Source organism: Arachis hypogaea, chromosome 1 (genome assembly GCF_003086295.3).
Source record: "Arachis hypogaea cultivar Tifrunner chromosome 1, arahy.Tifrunner.gnm2.J5K5, whole genome shotgun sequence".
NCBI classification, from domain to species: Eukaryota; Viridiplantae; Streptophyta; class Magnoliopsida; order Fabales; family Fabaceae; genus Arachis; species Arachis hypogaea.
In genome coordinates, this window is record NC_092036.1 from 1248848 (window position 1) to 1271019 (window position 22172).

At 30.3% G+C, this 22172-nt stretch overlaps 3 protein-coding genes across 4 annotated transcripts; 1 reads left to right on the forward strand and 2 right to left on the reverse strand.

Moving 5' to 3' along the window:
- The first annotated feature begins 1664 nt into the window (after positions 1 to 1664).
- LOC112789353 (phosphatidylinositol/phosphatidylcholine transfer protein SFH12-like) lies at positions 1665 to 8570 on the forward strand. Of its 2 annotated transcripts, XM_025831214.2 has the most exons (15): positions 1665 to 1758; positions 1839 to 1939; positions 2024 to 2237; positions 2961 to 3060; positions 3151 to 3417; positions 4161 to 4238; positions 4369 to 4470; positions 4559 to 4608; positions 4695 to 4794; positions 5091 to 5159; positions 5446 to 5508; positions 5802 to 5931; positions 7159 to 7562; positions 7822 to 7899; positions 8341 to 8570. In XM_025831214.2, exons 2-15 carry the CDS (start codon positions 1912 to 1914, stop codon positions 8350 to 8352), a joined length of 1695 nt encoding a protein of 564 aa, XP_025686999.1. In that variant the 5' UTR covers positions 1665 to 1758; positions 1839 to 1911; the 3' UTR covers positions 8353 to 8570. The 2 variants fall into 2 exon arrangements, with proteins under 2 accessions (XP_025686999.1, XP_025686990.1); XM_025831205.3 differs by lacking the exon at positions 8341 to 8570 and having other exon boundaries at positions 7822 to 8251.
- A 4191-nt stretch (positions 8571 to 12761) lies between these two features.
- Positions 12762 to 15811, reverse strand: LOC112789364 (AAA-ATPase At3g50940). The gene is made up of 2 exons (XM_025831224.2): positions 14602 to 15811; positions 12762 to 13458 (listed from the first exon to the last, which is right to left on the reverse strand). The coding sequence occupies exons 1-2, from the start codon at positions 15628 to 15630 to the stop codon at positions 12988 to 12990; spliced, it is 1500 nt and encodes a 499-aa protein (XP_025687009.1). The 5' UTR covers positions 15631 to 15811; the 3' UTR covers positions 12762 to 12987.
- Positions 15812 to 18003: 2192 nt separating this feature from the next.
- Positions 18004 to 21463, reverse strand: LOC112710882 (ATP sulfurylase 2-like). Its single transcript, XM_025763330.3, has 5 exons — positions 21279 to 21463; positions 20713 to 21118; positions 20209 to 20469; positions 19340 to 19426; positions 18004 to 18120 (listed from the first exon to the last, which is right to left on the reverse strand). Exons 1-5 carry the CDS (start codon positions 21461 to 21463, stop codon positions 18004 to 18006), a joined length of 1056 nt encoding a protein of 351 aa, XP_025619115.3.
- Positions 21464 to 22172: the final 709 nt, after the last annotated feature.

Here is a 22172-nt window from a genome sequence, read left to right on the forward strand (position 1 = left end):
CCACCTGTTGCACTCTTGTCATTTTCAAACTTCACTCCCACAATTTCGTTTCAATTAGCAGACTCCATCTCTCTTACAGAACCAACTACATGTCACTGGGCAGGATGCTTCTGATTGATTTTGGTTTTTATTGCTCCCCTCACAGTGATCGATAATGAGCATGCGACTTGCAGTCTTAACTTGAACACTAGTGAGATTCCCACCCTAAAGATATTCTTTTCTTTCTCGGAAAGCTGATGCTCCTTTCTAAAATTTTGACAAACTTTCTTTAGAAGCACGCACAGAACAAAAGGAAAAGTTGCCAGATGACCTCTTAGTGGATAAGGTTATATAAAAGTCTCTATATGGCCTTCGACAAGCTTCACGTCAATGGTTTAGAAAGTTTTGTGCCACACTAATGCAGCATGAATTTAAGTAGTGCATCTCTTTAACCCAAAGAAAATACACCTTTTCTACCACAACATTTCTAACATTCACATGGCAACTAATCCAGCACTTTATGAGAGATCTACTATCACTTTATTATCAGGAAGAAAGTAGAAGCTCGCATTGTGAAGCTAGTGTATATTCCCAGGAAGCACCAATAAGTCATAAATATTTTCACCAAGGCGCTCTCAGCACCTCAGTTTTGTTTATTTCAACTTGAGAGAGGATGCGTTGTTAGCTTACTCAATTGTATAATTAAGTTAGTTTCATTTACTTATATTTGATATAGTAATAGGCTTTATTCCTTACATACAATACACCTATAAATAAGTGAACTTATATAAGTAAATAATTCAATTCTGCATCAATAACAGAATTAACCCATAAATTCTTCCTGCTCTCTCTCTCTATCTCATCTAACATGTTCAGGAACCCTTAGTACTACAAAGATGATTATGTGTGCAGATGGTTATTCTAATATTAAGATTTTAGGTGGATAATTTAGAGGTGTAGTGTATTTTGATTTGATTGGTGGTTGTTCATATTATTCAAAAAAAGTTATTGGTTACCTAGCATAATCCTAAAAACAAACCGTCTGGTACATAAAACAAAAACAAAGACACCGCCCTAACCAACCATAACAAGACAAAAATTTAACTATTTCTAAGACATTGCCATGAAAAAAATTAAATTTTTGTTATTAACTAAAAGGCATAAACAAGACAGAATATTGACACAAAAAGCCTATTACTAATTACCTAAGCAAAGCTTCTTCTCCAGGGATACATCACATCGTCGCAAACTTCATTCCCTAGTATTACTTTAAAATGTTTTGATTCCTAAAATTTTGGTCTTACCCCATTATAAACAGAAATGGGATGCCACAAATTAAACCAAGCATCATCAACATGTTTAGTTATAAGAATCGCAAATACCTGCATACACAAGACGCAGAGGACAATGATGCAATAATCCCATGGTTTTGAATTCCACAAAATAGAAAAAGCGTGATTTATTTAATTGAACCATGCATGATGTAAGATTATTAGTACTAGCTAGGAAGCAAGCTAAGGAAGAGAGTTATTAGGCTAAAGTTTCGGCCAAGTAAAACCCTTGTTAATGTGTTTGTATCTCCAAATAGAAAACATATATTATAGAAACAATATTAACGGTCCTTCATTCTATATCTTATATCTGACTTGGTCAATGTTGTGGACATCGCGGAGCCTCACTGTCTCATCAGAAACTACAAACCTATTTTCAGGATTACCCTCTCTTCTTATAACCTCTCTCTCTCTCTTTCCTTTCCCCTTCCCCCTTCAATCTCAAGAGGTCATTTTCTTTCCCCAAATTTCTGCACATCTTTTATTGCATCTTCATGATGAATAATAATTTGTTGCTGGGTTTTGCAGGTTGGAGACATTTGTATGATGAGTGCTTGATTATCCTGAATACCAAGCACAAGCATTCAACAAAAGCAACAATATGTCTGCACCTCTTTCTCCCCCGGCAGGTTTGAATTTAAACCAGCCATTACCTTATGAACGAAGATGATTTATGAAATATTCACTTATTATTATGATTGTTTATGTTGCAGTCTTAGAAAAGACTGACCGGGTGGGTTCGTTGAAAAAGAAACTGAGAAATTCTTTCAAGAGGAAGGGGAGGCGAAGTAGTAGCAAGGTTATGTCCCTTGAAATAGAGGATTTTCGTGATGCTGGTGAGGCTAAAATTGTTGATGAGTTTCGCCAAGCTCTCATTTTGGATGAGCTTCTCCCTTCCAAGCACGATGACTATCACATGTTGCTCAGGTTCATTCTTAGTAATGCATGCTACAAAGCTTCATCATAATTGAAAAGATAATTGTTAACAAAAAATATATTACAGGACTATGAGAATTTATTATTTTTAGCCATCAATTAAAAATCAATTGGTAACTCGTCAATACACACTTTTTAAGAACTTCTTGTCAATATTAGTTAAGATCAATAAGTATTTTCTAAAAGAGTAAAGTATCATTTTTGTTCTCAAATTCTATTTATGTCCTTAACATTTAAATCGTCCTATTTGTATCCCTAACGTTTGTAAAAGTGACTCAATATTATCCTGCCGTTAATTACACATCACGAACGTTTTAGTTTGAACTTTAAAAATTTCTTCTCGAAATTAGAATACAAATGTTTCGGATAAAATCAATAATCCACTCTGAAAAATAGCTCATCAAAAGTTGAAACTAATTCCTACAACATTTACATAATTTACTTTTCTAAGGACATAATTGAATCCAAACACAAATAGTGGGTATAATATTAAAATCGAACACATTCAAGTGAAACCTAATTGAGAATGAATACATCCAAGTGAGAATAATTGAAAAATATAATCTGATTTGTTAGTATAATTGATAGTAGGATAACATTGAATCACTTTTATAAACCTTAGGGATATAAATAGGACGATTTAAACGTTAGGAACACAAATAGAACTTACCCCAAATTAAAAATTGATTTCATGTTGTTGTATTTGTGTAATAGGTTCCTGAAGGCTAGGAAATTTGACTTAGAGAAATCAAAGCAAATGTGGGCAGACATGCTTAAGTGGAGGAAGGAATTCGGTGCTGACACAATCGTTGAGGTATTTAGTTTGAAAGCTTGCATGCACTCTCCTTGTTTAACATTATTCCTTTTTCTTTTATTTAATATAATTATATATTTTTGGTACTAGGACTTTGAATTCAAGGAAATCGATGAAGTGTTGAAATATTATCCTCATGGACACCATGGTGTAGACAAAGAAGGACGACCAGTGTATATCGAGAGAATAGGGCAAGTAGATGTCACCAAGCTTTTGCAAGTCACAACCATGGATCGTTACATCAAATACCATGTCAAGGAGTTTGAGAAAACCTTTGATATCAAGTTTGCAGCTTGTTCCATTGCTGCAAAGAAACACATTGATCAAAGTACAACCATCCTTGATGTGCAGGGAGTGGTATGCTCTTACAAATACTTATAATTCTAAATTGGTGTGTCAGAATTGGACTGCACTAGTCAATCAAGACTGATTAATTAGAAAATAATCATTCATTACATGAAGTTGTTTTATGCAAAAATAATAGTCGAGAATTTTTAGATAATAATTTAATTAAATATATCAAATCATCTAATAATTTTGGTGATTTATTTATTTTGTATGTGTATTGATTAAAAATTGATTGTTCAAGCATTAGTTAAAATACTAATAAGAATGTGTATAAATAATTAATTTTTAATTAATCAATATTAAATTTTTTTAATTCTCATTTTTTTAAAATATTTAAGTTTTAAAATAAAAATATCATTTTAAAAAAACTATTGGAAAAAATTGACTTTTTAGTTAAACTTAACTATCAAAATATTTGAATTAGTGAAAATTTACAGAGTTAATATGTTCAAAAAACTTGATAAAAATAAAAATAAAAAGTTTCTTTAAATAAAATTATATATTGTGTATCAATATGTTATTTTGCAATATTATTTGAACTCTAATTGAATTTCAATGAAAGTTTTAAAGTTCCAAATATGGATGGTCAAACTTTCAAAACCTACAATTTAGGCAGCATGGCTTGGATAGTGTGTTATTGTTAAAAGAAAATGAACCTTGATAACTATATGAGAAAGAAAAGGATTAAGTGATCAAGTATGACATTTAATCTACATAATACTTATTAATTTTTGTTTTGACGCATGTCGCAGGGGCTTAAGAACTTCAGCAAACATGCCAGAGAGCTCATCACTGCCCTTCAGAAGATTGATGGCGACAACTATCCTGAAGTAAGTCCTTCCCCTGCTTTTGTTATAGTAAATATGGATTATAAAAGAGTTTATGTCTCGATTAAATGTTTAATTATGTCGAAGTAGAGAATTTAATTTTAATATCATTAAATTGGGTCTTTTATTGTAGACCTTGAGCCAAATGTACATCATCAATGCTGGTTCTGGATTCAGAATGTTATGGAGCACTGTCAAATCCTTCCTTGACCCAAAAACCACATCTAAGATCCATGTAAGAACAAAGATTGTATGCTAATTAATTCTCTTTAGTTTTCTCAAGGAAAGTAGGATTTAAACTAAAATTAATTCTACATTTACAGGTACTTGGCAACAAGTATCAAAGCAAATTGCTAGAAGTGATTGATGCTAGGTGAGCCATATAACTCTAATTACTTTTAATCCCTTTTTAATTTTTACACTCTACATTGTTCTTATCCATTACTTTTGCATTCATAGTGAGTTACCAGAGTTTTTAGGAGGTACTTGTACCTGTGCTGATCATGGAGGCTGCATGCATTCTGATAAGGGTCCATGGAAGGATCCAGATATAATGATGGTAGCTTCGTCCAAACCATTGTTAATTGTTTCTTTGGTTTGATTTTCATTTTTAGTATTTTCTGTTTATAAAATTTTGTGAATAGAAAAACAAAAAATATGATGTAAAATAAAAACTAAAAGTTATTAAAAACTCAAACCAAATACATTTAGTAAAAATTTAAGTTTCTGTTCATTTTTGAATCCATATATTTATTATTATAAAATTATTTTAAAAAAAATTAATCTATAAATTTACGGCATATTATTAGTTTTTATATATAATATTAAATATCTAATTTATATATGGATTTACAGATGGTTCAGAATGGGTTCCATAAAAGATCAAACCATAAAATTGAGACAATTCCAGAGAGCAAAAATGAGGTATGATAGCTTTTTCTGTTTTTCAAGTATCTTTCTGCATCTGTTATATTTTAAAAAAGGTGAAAACTCAAGTGTAGTCGACTTCACGTAAAGTTAATATCTGAGGGCCGTTAGATGATTTAACTGATTTGATTAAATTTTTAGCTAACGACTCTCAGATATCAACTTCACACGAAGTCGACTTTACCTGAATTTTCACCTTTTTAAAATCATTTCTTTGTTATCTTTATTTTCATTTTGTTATTACTGAATTACGAAAGTAACCGTAACCGATTAGCTTGTTTAGGAACCTGAGACTCCAAAGCTTGGGGGGGCTGCCACCTCACAAGTGTCTACCATTTCAGCTGAGGTATGCTACGTACTAATTTGTAATTTCCATTCGTATCATTTTTGTTTGATTAATATATTTTTGGTGAAAACTTAGATGTAGTCGACTTCATATAAAGTTGATAGTTGAAAGTCATTAAATGAAAATTTAGTCAACTCAATCAAATCATCTAACGACTCTTAGCTATCAACTCCACGTGAAGTCGACTGCACCTAAGTTTATACGTATATTTTGACAATTATTTCTTGTCTTGTTTATACAAAAAGCATTGTTTTTACTAAAGTTTTTGTTTTCTGAGAAAATAAATATGACAGGTGTGTACTCCTAAAAAGGTCTCTACTCCTAAGAAAGCTTACAATAACTACGGTGCCTTTGTCCCTGCAACTAACAAATCTGCTCCCTGGAAAAAAGTAGAAGAGAATAACAAGTTTGCAATCACAAAAGGTAATGATGAGTGATACCAAGTCATCATCATGGTGGAATGCTTCTTAAAATTTTACCATCTACAAATAACCATTTGATTATTTCTGGATTTGTAAGTTTTATTTACAAGAAATGAATAATCAGTTAAACACCTCCTTAAGAAACTCTATATCGCTTTGCTGCATAAATTTTTATTTTCTGTGAGTAGTCAAAAGTTATTACCTCTCTCGTACACATGGTATTTTTTAGAATTTAATTACTTTATAATAAAATTTATTAAATATTTGTATATCTAACATAATATTAAGAATTTGATGTACACGTGTTATAGTTAAAAGTTTAATTAGAGACTAAAATATCTGTCTTGAAAATTTTTGATAATCTATTTGAATAATTACTCCAAGAAAACATAATAGTAGTACATATGAGAATTGTGCACGAAAATGATTAGAAGAAAAGATGTAAGGAGATAAGGGATATGAATGAGTAAAGAATATTATAAAAAAGAAATTAGATGACTTAGGATTAGTGGCCCGTGATAAAAACAAAAATAAAAATATTATATTAAAAATTAATTATTAAATTAGTTATTATTTATTTGTGTATAAATACATATTTTATTTAACTTATTTTTTATATATATTTTATATTTTGATTTTTATTTTATATGAATGGCTAATTTAATGATTAAGTTTTTATGTATATCTAATATATAGTTAAAGAAAATACGATATGTACACATACACAAATATATATATATAAAACTATTAAATTATCCATTATATATTTTATAAAAATAACTTATTTGAAAGCTAATTTTTTGTATTCTATTGTTGGAATCTAAAATAAAAAATATTATTTATATATTAAAATTAATTATTAAAATTAATTATTATATATAAAATATATAATTTAATTTATTTTTAATATATATTTATATTTTAATATATATTTTATACTAATAGCTAATTTTAATATATAACTGATATTACCATACAAAATATATGATTTTGATTCCTGCTTCTCCCCACCCCCAACCAAACCAAAAAAAAGAAAAAAATCGTTTACTATATAATGTTTCAGAGGTGTTTTGAAGAAAAAAGTTTTGGGTTTCGTTAGTGTAATTTTAGAAGTGACTGGAGGGTGCGTTTAAAAGAAAAGGCAATAATATGGTTGTAGAAAATGAGAAAGAGTTAGGGTTGATTCCATTTTGTTATTAATAACTTATGAAGGGTGAATTGATGACAGCACAAGTAGACACATTCAGTAGTATGATTGACTCCTGCAAGATTCACGAAAGGGTGAATTCACAGATTTTCACTGGTTTGATGACGTTCCTGATGGGCATTGTGACTATGGTTAGGATGACAAGGAACATGCCCAAGAAGCTCACCGATGCCAACTTCTACTCCAACACCGCCAGCTACTCCGCCTACAGCAAAGGCCAATCCAGCTCTTCCGATGAGATGACGTGTCCTACCATTTCTGTTCAGGAGTTCATGACTGTCATGAAGCGCATGGCTGAGCTCGAAGAGAAGATGGGAAATCTCAACAATACCCCCTTCGTTATGCCTCCTGACAAGGAGGAGATGCTCAACATTGCTGTCAGCCGTGCCGATGCTTTGGAGAGGGAACTCATGGCAACCAGGAAGGTATGCGTAAAGACACTTATAAAAAAGATATTTTTATTACACACATCCATAAAGACACTTTTATTAAACACAGTCATAAATAAGATAAATAAGAGTTGACAGAAGTCGACAGAAATGTTGATAACATAACGAGATTGATAACAATTTAGTCAAATCTATTGAATCCAGTACTAGAATTATGTTCAAATAATTTATGAACCTTGGCTTGCTTCTCTAACTATCCTTATGAATTTCTGGTTCTATGGTTCTGCTATACCAGGCTTTGGAGGATTCACTTGCTCGTCAACAAGAAATGACTGCTTATATCGAGAAAAAGAAGAAAAAGAAGAAGAAGATGGTACGTGCACTACTGTGCACTACTGCCTTATAGTCTATACATTTATATAAAAGGAATGTTAAGGAGTCAGCAATTTTGATGTTTTATAATTATTAATTGGCCATCAATAGTATTTTTAATGATGTGAGATTACATCTAATGGTGGAAGATCACTCACTTTTGTTTTGATGGTTAAGTGCTGGCCAAAAAACACAAAAGTTGCTGATCCCTAAACTTTTCCTTTATACAATACAAGAAAAACGAGTAAATTTGGCAGCTGCGGATAAAGTATTATTTGATGGTTATTAATTAATTATCAAAAAAGAATTTTGTATTTTTGACAAGTAATAATTAAATTAATTCTTTGAAATGACTTTCCCGCGTACAATAATGTATGTATACGTATACGTATACGTACATGGAAGTGGTCTTTACTTATTTTTTTTTTCTTTTGCAATGCAGTTCGGGTGGTGAACTCTCTAAGGATTCAATTTCTGGCTTTTCGAAGACTTGTTAAATGCCCACTTGCTATATATATGTTAAATATTAAACATATGAATACTTATACTAGATGTACCAATCATGCATAATATGGTCCAATACTATATTCTAGAAAAGGACTTGCTTGTTCTATTTATGTGTATATAGACAGCCATGGACATTGCAAGTAAAAGCATCTCCTATTCTGGATATACCGCTATGAATATCTTATACAAAGCACGAGTAAGTGGCCCGTCGCGCGTAAACATTAACACGCTCGTAAATCATATCATATACTGGGATTTTTATTTCAAAGAAATAATTCAATATTGGTAACGGATAGTTATGCCAACCATATAAGCAGGGACGGATCCAGAAATGATATTATGGGGGGCCAATAACACATATAATATTAAAAATTATATAAAAAATTATATAATATAAGATGTATTACAAAAATATATTGACAAAGAATATATTTTAAAGTAAAAAGAAATATGTGTATACTTTTTACTAACGAAATGGTCGATTCTTCATATCATAAAATTCACTGATAATAGAATTTGTGTAAAATTTTTCAGTAATTTTCTTTTCAATATAATTAAAAGAAAATTATCAAGAAATTCATCTTTTATTTTATTTCTAAGTTATTTTTCACAATATTCATAGTTGAAAAAGATCTCTTACTTGTAACAGTTGAAATAGAGAAAATTAATACCAAATGAATAAAAAAAGACGGCTATAAGAAGAAAAAGAATTCACTTTATAATATTTGAAATTTTTTATTTAATTAAAAATATTAATAATAATATCTTTTTCAAATTTCTTTAATATTGTTACTTACTTTTTAGATATTAAAAATTATTAATATTTAAATTAGACTGAATTTTTATTTATACTAGACTAAATACTAAATATTTAAAAAAAAAAATAAATTATACATAATAACTTATTACTCTTAAAAAAAGTTGGGGGGCCGAAGCCGCCACTCGGCCCCTTATATCCGTCCCTGCATATAAGTAACAACATGTTAATCTAAGTTGCTCAAAAGATAAGAATCTAAAATTTTTTACACATATCTCATAATAATGCAAACAAAATACGTTATAATTATCTCGTTGACATGAGATAAATCATATTTTATAATAGAATTTGAATCAATCTAAAAGATAAAAATCAATATAACTTGTTAATATTTGAATTATATTAGTTTGCTTTTTATTTTTTTAATTTAATTTAATTTTAAATTTTAAAATATTTTAAATTTAGATTTAAATAATTTATCCAAAATTTTAATATATGTATTTATATATAAATATAGTTATTTAAATAGTACTTCAATTTTTTTTAACGGTGATAGAGACTGAGGGAGCAATTCTACTTGAGGCAACAAAACACGATACAGGCGATTTGATGCAGATTTTGGAGGAGAATAAAGTTAGGCAACACTGGCGGAGAGTGGCCGGAGGGTCTGTCGGAGAGGTAGTTGCAGGGAAGAAAGAAGAGAGAGGAAAATGGGAGAGAAAAGAGTGTTTTCGAAAGTGAAGGAAGAGGGCCACGCATTTTAAATTTAGATCAAGTCTACTGTTGGATTTATCGGCGAATAAATCTGATGGTAATACATTGCGTATGACCAAAACGCAACGTTCTATTACTTGAGTTTTATCAGCAGATAATTTCGACGGTAATACTTGTGCCAATTTTTTTCTCCAAATATCATTGAATGATTTACTGTGAGAAAATCCAATTCGACGATAACTTTTTTACCTGACAAATTTATTGTCAAGCCGAAGAAAAGAGGGCAAAAGCCGAAGGATTTCTCCAAATTCACCTTCAGTTGCAACTTCAGAAAGAAAACAATGATGTTTACAAGTCTAGCCTGATCTCTGTCCAACCACATCGTCAATCTGTCACTGAAAAATACTTCAAGAAAAATCGTTGTTAAGTTTAAGGACAAATTTAGGACAATTTTAAATTTAGAGGCGAGTTTGAGACTTGATTGCAAATTTAGGAATCACTTTAAAATGTAACTCATTTACAAATTTACGAGTGGCGGAACCAGAAATTTCATAAGAGGGGGGCAATTAAATATAAAATATAACAAAAAATTAACAAAATATGATTTGTAGCATATATATCAAAAAAGTAATTATATTATATAAAAGTCAATGTTCAACTACATACTTTAAGATTTTGATATTTTTAAACTTGCTCGACGATGCTTCATGGAACTAAAATCATCAATTATCATCTCTGAAGTAAATTTTGAAGCAATTTTCTTTTCAATATATACAATCATACAATCTGCTAAAAATTCATCTTCCATCTTGTTTCAAAGCCTTGTTTTAATAATTTTCATAGCTGAAAAGGAATGTTTAGTTGTTGCTGTTGTCACAGGAAGAGTCAAAACAAGATGAATTAATCTATCAATTAAAGAATATATATTTGTTGTAACTTATATTTTTTTCAATATTATATATAAAAATAAATTTAATATTATTAATTATTACTATTTACTATTTTTTTTTATTTTAGGAGGACCATGGCCACCTTAGCCCCGTAGATCCGCCACTGAAATTTACTTTGATTACATTTTTACTATTGTCAAACTTACTTTCTTTTATCTTTTAAATGGTGGAAACTCACCTGCAGTCGACTGCAGGTGAAGTTGCTTCTGGATCGACGTGTTATTGTATGGTTTAAAAAAAATCGATTTATTTTATACAAATGGTTTATTTAAAAAAATCGGTTTGAATAGATCAAATAATTACTTTTAAAATAATTTAAATTATTTCTACTTGTTACTCCTAAATTCCTAATAGATGAATTTGATATGTTCTTTTTCTTCATTCATATTGACCAATTTTTCTTTAAATTTATCTGAAACTTTTTTTTATTTAATTTTTGTCAAATATATGTATACAAATTGTTTGAAAAAGTAAAATTTAGTATTCTGAAAAAGAAACAAAATTCACGGTTTTTTTATAGGTATGGCATAAATGATATCATCTGTCCTTTTTTTTGTGTCTCTGTTTCTATTTTCTTGATGAGTTTTGTTTTATTTCCCATAACTTATATATTTTCAGTTGCTTTTAAATTAAACTGTAAACATATTTTAAATTAAACTGTAAAAATATGTTCAATTGCAAATTTATCGTTAAATTAAATTTTATGGTAATCAATGAATTAACTTTTATTTTACTAATAAACTATTTTCATGTAAATTATTGTTGATTTTTCAATATTATTCTATAAATAAATTATTTTTTAAGATAATAAGACTATAATTTACTTTGTCTAGAAATTATGATTTCACTGTCATGCACGTTTTTGTGTTTTTACTTATCAACTAGAATTTATTTTTTAATGAAATTATAATTTATTTTCAATAAAACAAAAGTATCTAATCAAAATATTAATTTGGTCTCCTTAAATAATTGAACATAATATTATTAATTTTGTTTACAACAAAAATTTTTAATAAATTTTTTCAAAAGTAAAATTGATTCAAAAATAGAGAAAAAAAAGAACAACTAAGGAAAATATTTATTTTGACATTGCCATCAAGAATAGGATAGCCATAGAAAAATTCAACCAAATAAAAAGGACCTAACTCATACCATTAAACTACCATCATATCATCACAATAAACTATAACATCACTAACTAAAGAGACATATAACAAATATGAAAGAGATCATGCCAAAATTTCAACATTGCTCATGCTATCAACTAGTCTACGTTATACCATAATTACATTTTTATCTTCCATCACATGAAATTGCCATGAATTATCTTGGTATTTATGATCCTGAACATCAAAATGGTGTGATGACATAAATATGTACGTATTTATTAAATAATTTTCATCATTCACAGAGGAATGAATAAAAACATAAATTAAGAAATACATTTGAAATAATAAATTTGATTAAGAAATATAAATAAAAGGAACATACCTAATTGAAAGTTTCATATTAGTTCTGAAAAAGAGATTGAAAGAGAACGAATTTTACGTGCGAAACGAAGAAGAAGAGAATAAAAGTAACTGCTTGGTCCAATTCAAACCGGTTTTTTTAAATAAATTATTTATATAAGATAAACCGATTTTTTTTAAACCATATAGTAACACGTGTCAGTCATTCAGAAGCAACTTTACCTGCAGTCGACTGCAGGTGAGTTTCTGCCCTTTTAAATACATTATAATTCATTCATCCAATCGTGTCCCTTTATTCTTTATGGCATGTATTATAGTAGTTTTTACCTTGCAATTCTATAAATTGTACATAATTTCTTTTCATATAATAATAATATTATTGTTATACATATTGTTTCCAATCCAAACAAATTGATCATTGCTATATAAGTATGTATAATTTCGGCAAGTTTAACTTCACACAAACTTAATCATAAATCTTGGATTGTTTCCTTCTTCTCATTTTTCCTTTATGTACTTCTTTTGGTACCTATAGGAGGAGTAGTTGTGCTACTCCCATATTAGACCCTAAATATAATAAAGATTAGCAGTCGAAAATGATTTCAACAAGAACTAACACAGAAAAATCAGTAAAACATATATGAATGCAGAATCTAACATTTTAGCTTAGGGCTTGTGTATGTGTAACTCAATTAACTATCATCTTCCTTGTCGGTTACTTCTTTTCCATTACCACCATCATGTTGCCGTTGCTTCTGCTGTTCTTCCTCGTCTTTGGCATCTCGTTCCTTCTTCTCATCCTCCAGTGCCTGATCTTCTTTCTTCTTTCTAAGAAAGTCTATGAGCTCTTTAAGAGTGGTTTCAATGTCGCTGCTCTTGAGGAGTTGCTCTGCCACTTCAGCTGGAGTTACCTTGGTTGTGTGAATTGCATCCTCAATCTCTCCAAAAAGGGTGTGTTCTGTAATTCCGAGGTACGTGGAGGCTAGCTGCCTAAACCCATATGGAGTGCAATAAGACATGTGGATGTGAACGTCCATGCGACCGGGTCGCAGCAAGGCTGGGTCAAGCTTGTCTTTGTGGTTTGTTGTGAAAATTATGATCCTCTCATCGCCGCAACTTGACCATAATCCGTCAATGAAATTCAGTAGTCCAGACAGAGTCACCTGTGAATGTGATGTGTGTTACAGAAATTATTAGTGTCAGAACAATGTATCCATTGAATGTTCTAATAATATAAAATAAGTATTTGTAGTGATCGTGATGAATTTTCTGATGATATTTCAAACAAGGTAAATATTTGTAGTGTTTTGACCTACTGAATAATATTATCAAATAAAGACCTATACGTATTTTAGATTGGTTTAATTTTACAAGTAATATACATTCTCCTTAACTCATCCCCAAGTCTATATTGCACACAGAAATGGGCCAAATGTTTGACAACAAACAAAAAGGTATGCAAAACCAATGGCAAGAGAAAACAAACACCCTTGGCCATACATCTTGGTCTTCTAGACTTTTTATTTCGCTTGTCTCAACCTCTGTTTTTCTTTCCTACTTTCTTTTGAAGACTTAAAGTAGCAAACAAAGAAAAGAAAAACTGAACCAAAATGGACGATTTGTACGGTACAATGGGATAGTAAACATCTTCCCAAAAGCTTAAACTGATTTTCGGATTCACCAAGGAGCCAAGAATCGAACTCACCTTTCGGATCTAAAGTTTTAATACTATGTCATGATATCACTCATCCCAAAAACTTCAGTTGATGGAAAAATGTAACACTAATGGTTATATCTCTAATATTTCATAAACCTCCATTTTACACATTGTATAAATATTCCATTGGCCCTTCATATTTTCCCTTATCTTAAATTTATTCACAAATTATCTAAAGAAATTTTTTACTACAAAAAAACTCGGTTAATACTTAATAGAAAAAGTCTAAAAGACCATCATTTTTATTAAAATTTAACCAACACTTAACTACTAAAAAAAAGTGACTAATTTTATACCATTAAAAACATTAATAATGACTAATTAATGACTACAAATCATAAAAATTACTAGTCTTAGTACTCCTTTAATTAATATACTCAGTTTAGTTAGAAGTGGACAGAAAAAAAAAAGAGTTGAAATTCGAAAGAGTAAATGGTCAAAATCTACCTGAGACAAGTTGGTTTTTAAATTTCAATGGGATCATATTGATTCGCCATGTTAACTAACCTTGATTAGGACACGAGGAATGATATTGAATTAGAATTTGCACAAGGAAATTAATTCCCTGAAATAGAAAAGCGTTACTAACCTGCTTGTCATTTCTTCCTGTGGCAGCAGTAGATTCTGCCATGCGATCCTTGAATTCAATGGTGCAATCAATATCCTCCACAACAAGAATGGATCTATTGGCCATCCCAATGAGCAACCTCCTGAGCTCAGAGTTATACTGCAGCTCCGTCAACTCCAAATCATAAACATCGAAATGCAAGTAATTAGCCATGGCTGCAATTAAGCTCGATTTCCCAGTCCCAGGAGGACCATAAAGCAAGTACCCTCTCTTCCACGCCTTCCCAACCTTTCTATAAAACTCTTTCCTCCTCACAAACCTCTCCAAATCCTTCATCACTAATTCTTTCATGCCTTCGTCCAACGACACCGTCTCGAACGTCGCCGGATGGTCCAGGTTGGTCCCCACCCACGCATCGCTCGCGTTTCCGTACATGTTCTGGTAATCCACCGTGAAGATCCGAAGAGATTTTGCTTCTTGCTTCATCGATTTCGCTTCTTTCAACACATGTGGAAGGTAGGTGTTCAGCACCATTGCCCTGTGCTTCTTGTGGAACGTGAGTTCCATGGAACGGAGCTCCGAGCGGAGGGTGGAGTTGATGTCCCTAGCGCTGTGGAAGCTTCTAGAAGACTCGACTTGGCGGCAGATTAGGATCCACTCGAAGCTCACGCCGTTGAAGGTGTCGGTTACGGAGCCGCCGCGTTCCATGGTGAGTGTGAAGTCGTTCTCTGTGTCATGCTTGGCGACCTTTAAGCGCTGCGCTGAGGGGGAGATTTTGGCGCCGAGGTAGGTTTCCGCTGCCTCGTAGATTTCGTTGTTGGAGAGGCCGTCGAATTCGTCGATGACCATGGTGACGGTGGAGGAGAACCGGGAGAGGACGCGGTGGATTCCGGATAAGGCGTAGTCGCGAAGCTCGCCGGGGACGAGGTCGTTGGCTACTGACCGGATGATCATTACTGTGGCGGCGAAGGAGGCGGCCGCCGAGAGGAAGGTCTTTGCTGTGGTGAGGTTGGACTCGGCGGAGGAGGAAGAAAAAAATGGCATTGCCATTGTATTTTTTCTTTTCTTTCTTTTCTTTCTTGAGTGTTGGTCTGCACCCTGTATTCCCTTTCTATTGTATTGTAATATGATTATTTATAATTCTTGGGTAATTGGGTTGGTAGTGTGGTTGGAAAACTTTGGTTTTTGAATGTAAATGAGTGTATGTTGGGAATGAAAATGTCAAACGGGGAAGATGAAGGGAAGCAACCAAGGTCCTTCTTCTTAGTTTGAATGTTGACCCCGTTGACTTGCTAAACATTCACCCCTGCTAGACAAGTGTCTTTTCTTCTTAGAATAATTTTAATTAGGAAACAACATTTTTATTAAAATTTAGTTAATATTTAATTATTAAAAAACCATAAATAATTTTATACTCTTAGATTTAATTTTATACTATTAAAAATTCTAATAATAATTAATTGATGAATTATAAATCACAAATTTGTTAGTTTTTGAACACTCCTCTAATTTTAATTCATTTAATTAAGTATAATTAATAATATGGTAACAAAAAAAATAAAATTTTAGAAAATATAAATGATAAATAAGCAATGTAAAAAAATGATTGGATATTAAATATAGTGAAAACTTATATATAGTTATTTTTATGTAAAATTATTAATTAAAAATTGTTAAATAATTTGATATGTTTAACTAAAATATTATTTAATTGCTCTCGATGATTAAATTTACGTAAAAATAATTGCACGTAATTATTTCTTATTAGACATAGATTAATTAGATTTCATAAGTACCTTTAAAAATAAGGTTTTGATGTGATTTTTTATAAAAATTATGTAAAAAATTAAATATTTTAATTTTTAAAATTTAATAATTTTATGTTAAGTAATTTTTTAATCTTTTTTTTGGCGACTAAATTCGTTTTAAAATGTTCTTATATTGTTGTATATTTGTTTCTAACTCTTCTCTCTTTGTTAATTATATATAGTATGTAATTTATGGAAAAGTATAAATAGACAATAAGAATACTAAATAATATGAACAATAGATATGTCGAATGTTCAATTTAATAGGTACGCAGATGATTATGTTCATTATTTTTAATTGGATGATTATTTTTTTTGATTCGATTTACTCTTGCATAGTTAACAATAGCTAAATGTTCAATTCACTTGGTGTGCAGATGATTATCCTAATATTAAAGTTTAAGAGGTAATTTGGAGTAGAGTGTTTTTTTTACTTTATTGAATGGATTCTAAAATCCATTATTCACATTGTTTACAAAAATTATTGTTTATCTAACAAAACTCATAATTTATTTTAAGAAATGTTAGGTGAATAAATTATATTTTTAACTAAATTAATCAATTTTTTTCTTTTTTTTATGCTTTTCTTTTTTTTTCAATTCATTTTTATTTTACTAATAAATTATTGGACTACCTTAATTGAATTTAATTACTAAAATATATAATTTAGTCACGTAACATCACTAATTTTTTTATTCATTTCATTAAAAGTAGTTTTAAAGATCTGATCTCTCTTAAAATTTTCATAAAATCACTAACAAACATCTTCTGTTACTCAAAAACCTAAAAAACCTGAAAAACTTTCTGAACTTATATTTGTGTTTAGAAAAAAGTTTGCTAAACACGATTCAAATATCATTTTTGTGTATTTTTAGCCATTTCGTTTTGAACATTTTTTTTAATTCCTTTTTTTATAAAATTTTTAAAATAACACAAAAAATAAAAGAAAAAAAGATAGAAGATTCAAAAGAAGAAGAAAAAAAAAGGTACATAAACTGTTAAAAATCATGTATAGCAAAATTCAGTTTAACTTAATTACTAAAAAAATTGATTAGACAACACTTCTAAAGAAGTTTATTTATTGTAATATTATGTCCTACAGGTTTAATTTTAAAGTCCACTATATTTTGTTTTATGTAATTTTTGAATTTTAACTTAATAAAATTTAATAATTCCTAAGTAATTGATTCATTGGTAACCTATAAGATTCAAATGGCCTTTGTAATTTGTAAAGATTTTCGGACTAGATGTGATTTCATATGAAATAATTTTGCGTGAAGCTACAAGTCTACAATTAACTTTTGAGTTTTGAGGATGATTTTATAAGAAAATATCAATATATTACAACATTAAAAAAAGAATAGAATATGTATGCTTGTGTTTTGGAAGACCATGCATAAAAATTGGCACTCCCAGATCCAGATCCGCAACTTTGGCACTCCTCCTTTGGAATCACTTGACATTTGTCATATGCAAATAATGTTAAAGAATCAAAGTGACTCACATCTTAAATTTCAATAATTAAATTAATTCATTTTAAACTTCAAGAAATTTAAATATTTACTCGAAAAATTGAACATGTATTAATTAATATCTAGGTAGATAACACCTTTGGCTATTGTGATGCCTCTTGGGCTTGCGAACTTTGATAATACTCGACAAGAACCTTCCATCCAGATGGGCACATAAAACCATTTGGTGGATTTTCACCATTTTTTGCATAAGCCCTCATCTACAAAATAAATCATCCAAATATATTAATAAAATCTTGTGATCAGTTCTCGTTGACAGAGAGTTCTTATTTTGAACAAACACAGTCATACATGCATGTAAATGAATAAGTTTAAAGAATTAACATCATTTTAAGGGGGTAGCTCACAATTCAGTGTTCACTTCCCTCTCTTAAATATAGATAATCATATTATGGATCATATATTTACGGATTTAGCTATTTTATGTACTCTAATCAGAGCACATTTTAAGAAATTAATAATGTATATTTTTTCAATTTTGACGCATTTAATGCATTAAAATATAATTTTTTTTTATCTTTTTAAGAATTTAAGGCGTGTTACCAAGATCCTATATTTATTACTAAAATTTTATAACTACTTACTTTGAACACACATTTTTTGGAAGCTAACTCTAACCAAGAAACACAAGCAAGAGCAAGAGCAATGATTTGACACTAACCTTAACCTTATGTGATTAGGGATGACAGTGTGCTAAGCTACTAATAGAGGCTTATGCTCGACTCGTTTTAGGCTTGATTTGTTTCATTAAAGAGGTTAAATTTAAGCTTTTTTTTAAGTTTATTAGTTAAAAAGATTAGGTTATAGACTTTTAAAACAGTTATAAAATTTGTTGGATCGACTTATTAAAATATTTTTTTGTAAAAATAAATTATTTTTAATTAGAATTTTTAAGTTTCAACTATAGATTTATAATAAATTCAACAAACAAAACTAAAAAAAAATCAATAGTCAAGACTAATTAATTAAGATGGTAATTTTTTTGTTAAAAAAAATTTATATTTGTAAATTTTAAATAAATATAGTTATAATATGTAATTTACGATTGATATATAAATAAATTGTGATTTACAATATGAATTATAAATGATAGAATATATTTAATGTTTATTCGATATTTTAAATTTTTTTATTTTGAGTTATAATTTACGAACAATCTTTTTAAATAATTTTATGGGTTTATCGGCCAAACTCAAACCTGGAAAAAAAAACTTATAGAAAATAACAAGTCTAAATTTAAGCCATATATATATACAATATGAGTGAAGTTGGTTTAAACCAAAATTTAGCTGGATTCATCCCATTTTCACCCCCTATATGTGATACATTGTCTATATCATAATTCAATAAGAAATGAAGAATTAGCTAGCTACTCGTGATAGTAAATAGATCTTGGAATAATGAGAATCAGATACATACCTTGGTTCCAGATATAAAAAGGAAATCTTTAGCACGGCTGGGATCAAAAAATGCCATCTTGTTTTCCCTATTATCATAAGCTGCCACCTATAATTCAAATATGGAAAGAAAAGCAACAATCGTCATCATAGAAAAGGCCAATAATTATAGTGTAAATATAAGAATTGACTAGTGTTAGATAAAAAATAGGGAAAATTCCACTCTCCTCTGTGAGATGTTAAAATGACACTCTTCTCCCATCTATTTTATAAATGTACATTCCCCTCCCTTCTAACTTTTAAAATAGAGGGGAGGGGAGTGGAATTTTCCCTAAAAAATAGAGGGGAGGGGAGTGTCATTTTAACATCTCACAGGGGAGGGGAGTGGAATTTTCCTAAAAAATAAGACAAAAACAAAGAAAAAGTATTGTCCAGCTAAAATTTCTCGGTAATTAAAAAAATAGAAACTCAAGTACAATCGATTTTACATGAAGTTGATAGCTGAGAGTTAATAGATAAAAATTTGACTGATTTGATTAAATTTTCATCTAACGACTCTTAACTATTAACTTCACGTGAAATTGACTGCACCTGAGTTTTCACCTAAAAAATATACCAGAGGTTATAGAAAGTAACAAAGAAAACTTAAAAAGAGAAAAATTAAAAAATTATTAAAATTTATTATTTTTTATAATTAATTAGTCATTAATATTTAATAATATAAAATAAAATATGTTATTAATTAGACTAAAAAAACTAATAAACTACAAGAAATAAATTAATAATTAAGTGATGATAAATAATAATAAATTTTGATTGCCTCTAATATTTTTAACTTAAAATAGAGGACAAGTTGTTGAAGAAGTTATATTATCATCGAAGACTTGTTACCTTGAAAGGCAAAATGTTAAGCTTGTGAAGGCCAGGAGCCATGGTGAGAACCTTTTTGCCATGATCAGGATCATAGAGATCCCTTTTCTCAGTTGGATGAGCCATGCCGGCAGGATCCCGACCAACAATATAGAAGTTGGCACCGGCATTTATTCGTGCCTTGGCATGCCACTGCACTTCCGTTGGTCCTGCATAATGCATCGGTGATGGAAATATGGCCACTATGGTAGTCTCTGGATCAAGAACACCATCTTCTAGGACCTAATTTGACAATTAATGAATACTTAGATCGAGCAATTTCTACTGGTAAAAATTGAAGTGTCGTTAACTTCACGTGAAGTTAATAATTAAAAATCGTTAAATAATTTAACATGTTTAACTAAATTGTCATTTAACAGATTTTAATTATCAACTTTATAGAAAGTTAACTGCATCTGAATCTGAATTTCTACCATTTTCACTAGGCCAACAACAACAGTTATATTATTTTTGGAGTATAATCACCTTGCTATGTTGTTCCATCCTAACATCCAAGGGTACATCATCAGCCTTTGTGAAACCTCCAAGAGGATGAAGCAACAAAATTGGATTCTTGTATCCCATTTCCAACAGTCGCTTCCGAGTATCATTCATCAACAAGGCATGACCATTATGCACTGGGTTTCTTAACTGGAATGCAAAAACTGCATCAGCTTTACGCGATTCAAATTCTTTCCGAAGTTGTTTAGGGGAGAGTCTATAGTTATCAAGTCCATCACTATATTTGATTGGTTTTAGAACTTCCAAATCTCCTCCAATTAACCAATCCCCTGATGGAGTAATCACTTCATCAACATAAGGCAATCCTGGAGCAGTTGTTCCCCATGTTCTGGCAATTCTTTCTTCTTTGTTATGCTTGTATATTTCAATACTGCAAAAAATGTTCCATTGATACAGACACGAGATACGATACAAGATACGCAGAGTTTTCATCGTTAAAATAAATGTTCATAACAATTCAAGTATTGAACAATAAACTAACCTAAAAACAAGAAGGGTTTAATTTAATGTGGTGAAAAAGAAAGACTAACCTTCGAAGAATAGCAACACAATCTCCAAGAGGCCCAACCAAAGCAACATGCAAAGATGAGCCAATTCTCCCTTTTGTTTCATCGTCAATTGCCAACACAATCGGAAGGGACATGTTCACAACAGAACCATCTTCCATCCTCAAACAATTAAAATGCAAACTCTGAAGGTATTCACTCTCCCTCATGAACCCTCTCAATGGGCTAGCCCACCCTTCACTTATCACATGCACCCACTCCATATCAATTCTCGTGAGATTCACCTTCGCCATCGACTCTATCTCCGTCATCTTCGAATATCTTTGGCTTTCCGGCACTATCAGATCCACCAATGTACCTCCATCAGGCTCTATCAATGAGCTCTTTATCATATTCTTATTACTATTATTACACTTTATTCTTTTTTTCACCTTGCACTTCTTGATAGTGATCAATGGGTTAATGTTGTAAATAGATTTGGTAAGATTGTGTTTGCTCTTGTGTCTGAGGTTGTTGAGTTGGGATGTTAGATGTAGTTTGATTGTTAGAGACATTACTATTCTATAGGGGGAAATTATATTATGTTTTCTTGAGAAAGAAATTAACTAGTAACTAATGTTATAGTACAACACAAGAAAATACTATGTGTAGAGAGTTTAACGAGAAACTAAAATGGTGTCTATGATCATGGCGAAAATGTTGTAACAGTAGAGGACCATGAAACACAAGTGGCTCTCTAGTGCTTTTATTTTGACTTTTTATTAGCGCTTGTAGAGAAAAGAAAATGTAGGCCATCGATGCACCAAACATGCATGCAGCCACCAACATATATTTTTTTCATTTTTATAAAAATGTCATGTGGATACTACAAAAAAAATCAGCCGTGAATGAATTATTATGTATTTTTATATAAATATA